Raw genomic sequence first — 9,159 nt, forward strand, 5'->3', positions numbered from 1 at the left:
CCTCACTTCCTAAGATCTCGCTCCTCCACCCAACAGCTCCCCTGTAAAGCACTTGAGCTGCACTGTAGCACAGATTCCACTATTGTGTCAGCAGCAGTGTTAGATGGGAAAGACTGGATATCTGATGGCCCTTTTAGACATTGTTCAGCAATGATGTCACCACTTCCTATCATAACCGGGAGATGGGCAGGGGGGTCGGGGCACGAGGGGGTTTTAAGCTCCAGACAAATAAACAATAAAATAAATCATCTGAGCATGTCTAGTCCCCTCCGGATGACAGAGTATCCTTTGAAAGCAACATCGTAATAGACTCCAAATCACTGCTTCCGTTTGCCTCCCTGATCTCCCTGCAGGAACTTGGCGAGGCAGATTTACATGCATTTGCATGTATTTTCTTCTCTGTGTTCATTTCATTATTACCCCCACAAAGACCCAGTGAGGGAACTCCGGTGGTTTCAGAGGTTGAAACTCAGACAGATGATACTGCTATTACTCAGGTAATAGCACCTAAGCTGTCATGAGTAACTGTGATGAGCAACGACAGGCCGGTTACTACATGTCGCTCGTTCTGCTGTTAAGAATCAGTGTTGGTCACATTGTGTCAGACGTGCGCTACATTAACCCTATCATGACCTCTGAACCACCCCGTATTCAAAAAAGGAAGAAAAAAAAAGGCTTATACAAACCAAAAAGTTATAAAAAATATAAACAACTAAATAAAAAAAATACATAAACTTACCCAATGTATTTATGATGATAGGAAAAATAATTATTTAGAAACCGTTAAATATAAAATTGGAAGTGTTTTTCATTTCAATATATAATCAACACTTCAAATGTTTTAAACAAGTGAATTTTTAGGTGTTATTTCATATATCAGCCATTAAACAGTTGATCCGTTTCTTTTGAAATAATTAATATTTTGACCAAGTTCCAATGTTGTCTAAAAAAAACAACATATAATGGCCGTCTTATATTTGAAGTGGTTGAGCTGCAAGATAACACTGTAAAAGTTGTGCAATGCTCCACCAATCAGCAAGAATGTTTGGACAAATAAGTCATAATTTCTCAAGGTAAAAGTTCGTCATGACATCACTTCAAGATTCAAACAGTCCAGGAAGGTTGATGACCTGCATGATCTCCAGGACCCCTCAGAAAGCCACAGTTAGCGAACAGATCACTGCGTATTAGGGGGATCCAGAAATGCTGCTGCTTTCTCTGAGGATGCTCACACTGTCCTGATAGTTGCTTAATCAGAATCTGAGCTCCTCCTTGGATGTAGCCTCCTCAGGAGCAAAGAGGGACCATCAAGTCAGCACACCGCTAAGAAGCTAGAATTTGAGATGTTGTGGATGGTCAGAGCGGAACTAAGCACCGGTGACAAGCACAATCATGAGTTACTATTAATACTGAACAATGCATACAGGTTCTGAAGTAACAATGCTGCCGGGTGGATTCAATCTTCACAGGGAAAGTCTTGCTTAATTCAGAAGGACGATGCCAAAGATCATTCCTCACATATTACAACAGCATGAGTCAAGGTGCCAAACTGAAACACGCCTGTCACCAACTAAAAACATACGATGCTTCAAGAAATTAAATAACAGCTGCTGAGCTGGAATCCTGGAGCATCCAAAAAGGCGATAAAAAAAAAAAAGAGTTGGTGCAACTAAAAGGCAAACATTCACCTTTGCCCTTGGCCATCCCCGTCATTATCCAGTCAATATTAATGTCATGTCTGCTGTAAAATCTAACCTGAACATGTCTCAACTGTCCATTAGTGCTCAAACCACAAGGAGTGAGATGCATCTTGCAAAAGTCAGTGGGACAAATGTTACGTGCACCTGTTTAATGAATACAGCAATAAAAATGTGGGCAGAATTTGTGCCATCTGCACCCGACAGTCTGGCTTAAAATGCCCTGCTGCTACGCACCCACTAAAACAGAAGTACCGTAACCTTATAATAAAAACAAAAGGGATTTCTGAGGTTACGAGACAAAAGCCCCTCTCTGGAAATGTGGATGTGGGGACAAAAAGCAGTCAGATGGTCAGACTCGGCTTGTCCAAACTCTCTAAAGGACTCAGAAGTAAAACTCGGACAGATAACGCTTCGTGTCAGAGGATACCTGCACAACTCGTGTGTGGCAGGAGACTGTCTCAATGATATGAGCAGTCGATGTATTGTGAGGAGAGCTTCCTGTTTCTCCTCCCTGAAGACCTCTCAGACAGCTCAAAGTGAGTGCTTCTCTCCATAAAACCACTGGACAACACCTGATGCGACCCACCCACTGCTGCAGTCGGCACCCGACAAAACCAAGCAACACGATCCCTTTTTTTGCATCACGGACCAAAGTAATAACCCACGAAATCTGCAAAAAAAGTGTGTTGTTTAAAACGTGAAACAAAGTCTAGTTTGTATGAGCAACTTCCTCATTCAAAGGGCCTTTTTCATTACAGGTGAGACCATAACTTTATAAGTTGAGTTCTTCTGTAGCTTCGGGCTGTTAAATTGGGTCAAGTTTAATCTATAAAGAATCAAAACACATTATATGATCATTTCAGCCCATGCACCCTCAGCTGGAAATGTTTTCAACAGAAATTGTCTGTTGAAGAAAGAAATACATTATTCCTCTGCCAGATGGATAATTATGTTTCCAGTACTATTTATATATTTGTAAGACTTCATAAAGTCCAGAATTTCATGAAACATGAGAGCTGGAGAAATGACCTTAAAAAAAACTCACAATAAAACCAGTATCCTGTGCTTGAGCGCTTAATTTGGGGGATTGAAGCGAGTCCCAACTCAAAAAGTTCCCATTCAGTGAGTCACTCAGGTTAGCAGGGTACTGCGACGCCACAGGGGCAAATCAGAGTGCAACTATCCAACTTCTCCTTCTTTATTTCCACCCACAACTTCACATCGTGGTGCATTCGCTGTACATCGAAGTTGGGAAGTGAAATAGTGTAAAACAGATCTGCAGTTATAATATATAACAGGGATATAACCTGCAGCAAAAAGCTTGACCGAAACGCAACTCCTGCAGAACAGCGCTGTAAAGGCGGGGCTGAAAAGGCAGGGCATTAAAGGCTATGGCATCTGTCGTATTTAGACCAAAGAATAACAGATATTTTGTTCAGACTTCATGAACCTGCTTTAAATTGTGTTTTATTTAACATTTGTATGATACAGCTCACTAGGTTGGAGGAGGACAGTTTGTCTCATTTGTTTGCACATATTAGAATTCATTTTTCATTCACTCATGCAGCGTCATGTGACGTCACATCCGCAGGACAGCGCGGGAAATTCGGGCCCAGAATTGCAGCACATTTTGCAGCACACAGCCTGTTCAAGGCAACGGAGAGATACACTAGAGGGCTCATTCGTTTTGGTTTGGAACGCTTCATCTGACATTATTACTAGAAAACTTAAAACGTATACAAATTTTTTTCATAAATCCTGCCTCAAGCTCCTTTAAAAAAAAGAAAATTAAACAAAACAAATGTACAAACATATTCAAAAGATTTCATAATTATAAAAGGTGATAAGATGTGTCCTCCTGCCTCATCAACATCACCACCATATTACCATGACCTCTCTTTTCTTTTTTATTTGATTCGCTGAACATCCTCTCCCCCTCAGCTGATATCGAACCTCCAGAATGCCAGAGGCGGTCAGATTATGACACCGTACAACATCTTTATGTGGAATTATGTGATGGAGCTCCAGAGAGGCCCGTTGTTGTAAAGAGCAGCGGGGCGGACGGCAGGCTCAGTCCCGTCTGCAGGCTGAAGGTCAAGAAATCAAAAAACTGTGTTTGACTTTCTGAGGCCGTCACGTGTGTTTTTATTTTGGCGCTTCCTCAAAGGAAACGCCTGATAACTAAGAGGAGAAAAATATACAGGAGACTTGTGTGGGGTGGAATCTGACTCACTAAGTCAACGGTTAATGATTCAACTAAAGCTAACAGCGCATTGTTCTGCCAGACACTCGTCAGCTCCACAGCTCCATGTGACTTTGAGAGGAGACAATTATACCCAAGCATCAACGGCTGGAGTGAGCCTCTCCACCTCCTCCTGGAGTGAGTTTCTTCAGAGATAAAGTCTGAGAAGCAGGAGGAAACTACTCGTACTCGGGACTTCAATGTTACGGCGCCCAGCAAAACTCACGCGGTGACGCTATTTTAAACTGAGACGTTCCAAAACCAGGCCACCGGTTCTGTTGGAGTTTTTGAGCTGAAAGTTCCTGCAGACACCAAAATAAATCCTTTTGGAGAGCTTTTTTTTAATATTTCTAAATGAATATACCCCCTTTAAGCGTGTTTTGGTCAGTGCTGCTACTTTTTCCTGAAACATGTCTGTGAAACTGTGAAACGTCCCTGAGGTCATGTGACTTGTGCTAGTGAACTCTGGGGGATCCACATCCCAGTAGCCTCTCAACGGTGACGTTTAGGAGCCTCCTGTAAAACACTGGGTTACTAATGCTGAGCTGTTTTGGGGAGAGCAGATTCTTGAGACAGCAGTGGACGGCTTCTTGCTATATTCAGTTCAGACGTACTTTATTAAAACCTGAAGGGAAATTAATGAATGATTAATTATATCTTTACTATGCAAATGGCCCCATGGCCAGTAGGGGGCGCCCAGGCTACAACATCAGCTTTCAAGCTACAGCCTTTGGAGAGAAATGAACTGACTTGTCTTCTTAATTTAAGTTCCTCACTTTCCTGTGAGGAACTGAAATTAAAGGGCAAATATGAACCGAAAGGATTTCCTTGCTAATCGGTGGGTTTGTAAAATCAGAATTTCTCGGTTTTTGTCAGACGCATTTGCAAGTTCTAAAAGTCCGAAATTCTGAGATTTTCTATTTGCAAATGTGTTAAGTAAGAAATTCTGAGTCCATATTTGTACATTTGCAGGTTTATAGAATCTAACATGTTTTGCATTTTTTTCCATGATAGCTCTGCTAACTTCAGCAACATTTATGTTTGCAAGGTTTATTTTGCAAACTCAAGACCTCCTGGTTGCAGCCTGCCATCCTCCGACATAAAAGATTGCTGCATCACCGCCAGCTTCAGGGCCTTATAGAATCAAGGTTCGCAACGGAGGTGGACCAAGCTTTTCATCCGTGTCTTGAGTTGCCTTCGCCCAGCTTTTTGCACATTATTCGGACAAATACGGATGCTATGGAGCGATACGACCAGAAGTCAGGGGAGCAGTATTGAGTTGATAGCTAAACTACATGCCGCCAACTTCGCGCATCAGTAAATTAATTAATATATCCAATTTTATTCAGTGGTCACCAAAGTTTTTGTTTCCTTTGACTCAGTATTCAGGCAAATAAAACCCTGTCCTTGTGTTTGTTTATAGCAATAGTTGACTCATCACTGCCCCCTGGTGGATGTGTTGCTTAACAGCCAACATACAAGTGAATCAGTTACTTGGGGGAGTGGTATTATCAACGTTGAAACAGACAGATGCACAAAGTACAAAAATGGTGCATAAACTATGCTTTGAAGACTTTAAATTGTAGTTTTGTAAAATGGGGCCACCCGAAAAAAACTTTGCATAAGGCCCTTATAAAGCTACAACCGGCCCTGTTAAGAACTAATATATATATATATATATATATATATATATATATATATATATATATATATATATATATATATATATATATATATACACACACACACACGACAAAAATTGTCTATTTCTAGTGGGTAGAGATAATTGTTCTTTTTAAGTGTGTCCCCTTTTATCCAAAAGTAACTAAGTGGAAAAGAAAGAAAGAAGAAAAGAAGAAAGGAATACGTTTTTAAACCCAGAAAAGATGACTATTTCTCCTACCTGTCAGTGAGTGTTGACTGTGTCCCACTCATTGGGCTTCTCTTGTGAGTTTCCCAAGACTTCACCTGAATAACATGTTCATTACAAAGTCTGACTATTGACTGAAACAGCTGATTAGTTTGGTCTCCGTGGGGTCCGTCCACGTCCGGAAACCGAGACAGTTAGTGACATCCAGCATGAAAACAAAACTAAAATCTCAGCTGTAATAAAAATCCGTAGGCAATGAGGAATTGAGAAAAGTTTTCTTTGGGGTGTGAAAGTGTTTCAAGAAGCAGACATCTGGAAAACTTCACGGCTCCGACGACTAAATGTGTCTCACAACTTTCCCATTCGAGCATAAACTTGAAGTTCAAATGAGAAAATCTCTAATTCTTTCCTCAGGAAATGCTTCCATGATGACCGTCTTGTCTATTCCTGGTGTCCGCAGAAAACACGTCCAAACTTTTCGGCTGCTGAGTCCAAGATGAACTTAATCCTGTGATTTCCGCAGTCCGCTGCGGTTCCTGGCGGATCTGCCGGCAGATATCCCGATTTTAATCTTCTCTAACTTGTTCGAGCAGCTTTGATTGTTGCTCCTCTGCGTGATGCAAATGGAAAAAGGAAATGGTCTGCGCCCCCTCCCCAAAACAGCGCAAAAGAGGAGAAAAACCCACCTTCCATCCTGTTGCGTTTATGAGCGCCTCGGAATTTTGTAAACTATCCGTTTTTAACTTTTTGCAGTTGATTTTAGTTGATTTCTTGGGTTTACGTTAGCATATATTTGTACCTTTGTGTCAAAATTATACTTAAATGTGGTACGCGATTATGAAGGGTGTCCATACATTTATTATTATTAATAAACTATTATTATTATTATTTCGCTTGTTTTACCCTTAAAGAAGAACTGATTAACAGTTTCAAAGATATGTTATTTGTCAGTTTAAAAATAAATAAAATCAAAGATTTATGTATATATGTTCATGTCTTTCACATCTCTAATGTACATATGTGTCTTTGTGGCAGCTGAGCCTTATTTTGTAGTTGTTTGCCATCTCTGTTCTTCCATTTTGGCAGAATTGCAATTGTTATGGCCTTTTTTGCAATCACGCAAGCTTTTCACGTCAAATAAAAGTATCTGAAAGGGAAAAAGAATATATATATATATATATATATATATATAATATATATATATATATATATATATATATATATATATATATATATATATATATATATATATATATATATATATATATATATATACATTCTGTCATACATTCTGGATTCATTACAAATCAACTGAAATATTGCAAGCCTTTTATTATTTTAATATTGCTGATTATGGCTTACAGTTTAAGATTAAGATTCCCAGAATATTCTAATTTTTTGAGATAGGATATTTGAGTTTTCTTAAGCTGTAAGCCATGATCAGCAATATTTAAAAAAAAAAAAAAAAAAAAAAAATATATATATATATATATATATATATATATATGTGTGTGTGTGTGTGTGTGTGTGTGTGTGTGTGTGTGTGTGTGTGTGTGTGTTTTAATTATTTTTTTTTTAAGACAACCATGGCTTTACTTCGTCTCTATCGATTGCTGCATTTGGGGCCAGCAGTTCTCCAGGAGGAGCTGATTCCAGCAGAGGGGAGCATGGAGCCGCTTCATCATGGAAGCACCTGACTCCCCACGGACACCTTCCAGGAATCTGTTCAGTAAACATGTCGGTGATAGAATACGAGGACAGACTATTCATACACGTCCAGACTAGAATAATAAATCCTGATTTAATTGAAAGCGGAGGTGAGGATCAGAGCAGTGTGCTGATGTGTCCTGCATTGTTCTTGCAGCATTTCCAGGACATAGTTTTGTGGTCTTACAGGAAATAAAAAAGCATCCATGTTTTTCTTTTTTCTTTGGCTTTTTTTTTTAGTTGCAGTTTTGTCACACTGGACTTAAGATCGTCTTTCATGATCATCCCAATATTCTCCACATAAATTCAGGTTTTCATCCCCTTAATCATGAGATAACGACTGATCATTACCCTGCTACCCTTCCTGCCAAAAGCAGTTGTTTCAGGTTTTTTTCCGTTTAATTGAAGAAAAGTTTCCAGCTGTTTACCGGCTCAAAACACAGACACGATGAGCTGGCAGGACTGTAATTACTTAGTGAGAGTTTTCCATAGATTTGGGTATCACCTGCACAGCTGTGACAAGAAACTCTGGAGGTCTGGAGAATACATGGAATAAGGGGAGCATGTAGAAATCTTCAGCATTTATATCCAAAAGGTAACAAAAGGCTGTTTTTAGGTGGTATGTAAAAACAATTATGTAATTTGAATACAGTTCTGGATGGTATCTGAAATCCAGCCGTTCCCTACAACAGTGTTGTTGTGAAATCATGGATTTGAAGACAAGGAAGACAATGAAGACAAAAACATATCTTTTAAATGGCCCGAAGGCCAATCTGCCCTTTGATATTTGCCAAAGATATGACACAATAAAAAAATAGTTGATACATTTAAGTAAGTCTTGTGGTTGATGAACAACCTGCCCTTTGACACCATGAGTCTGATGCCACTGTTCTGGTAAATCAAGTATGTGTCTGACTTGTAGGATAATCAATCACGTATTATCTGTAATAAAAGCAGCATAAAGTGTTTGATGTGGTTCAACTGAGTTTAGGTTGACTTGACTGTGATACTCGCTAAGATGTTTTACTGTGAATAATTAGTCCCTAGTTAACAACAAGACCCAGGTTGATTATAGATTAGTTTGTTGAGCAATATTTTTGCAGAGTGGATGTTTTATAACAAACCTGGCACCAGCAACAACGGTGTGGCTGATGTGGTTGGTATTTTTTTTTCCTTTAAAAGGTTTTTAAGTGTGTGCCATCAGGGTGAAATGTAGTTACAAATGAGGTGATGCAAAAACAATTTAGAGTGTTTATGTCTGTGTGTCCAACATAATAGGATGATAAACTCCTGAAATGCAGTCATAGAGTGCAGCTTGTGTTAACATAAGATGTAAAAAAAAAAAAAGAAATGGCAAGTCTTCAGAAATGTACTTACATGTTATGGTCATGACCACCCTGTAACAATGCACCTTTCACTAACCATGTCTCATACTGCTGCACCTTTCACTTTTAAATTGTATATATTGTATTTATATATTAAATTGTGTATTGTATATTTTTTCAGAAACATCTTCTACAGCAAACAACCAAACCATCTGTATTCACAATTACACTCTGTAAGAGATCACCACAGTTACAATACCTGAGCAGGCGACTAGAGGTTCTTTAGTGAAACCAAAACCCAGAACAGATGCAGTC

The 9,159-nt window shown here is 39.2% G+C and overlaps 1 protein-coding gene across 1 annotated transcript in view; it reads right to left on the bottom strand.

Annotated features, from left to right (window-relative positions):
* Positions 1-6,428, bottom strand: part of LOC133459910 (rho guanine nucleotide exchange factor 12-like) — a 51,613-nt gene extending 45,185 nt beyond the window's left edge. Inside the window, exon 1 of the mRNA XM_061740304.1 lies at positions 5,846-6,428. Within this exon, the coding sequence (XP_061596288.1) occupies positions 5,846-5,877 (32 nt within the window). The 5' untranslated portion in view covers positions 5,878-6,428. The remainder of the gene's footprint in view (positions 1-5,845) is intronic.
* Positions 6,429-9,159: the final 2,731 nt, after the last annotated feature.

This window comes from Cololabis saira, chromosome 14 (genome assembly GCF_033807715.1).
Source record: "Cololabis saira isolate AMF1-May2022 chromosome 14, fColSai1.1, whole genome shotgun sequence".
Lineage (NCBI taxonomy): Eukaryota > Metazoa > Chordata > Actinopteri > Beloniformes > Belonidae > Cololabis > Cololabis saira.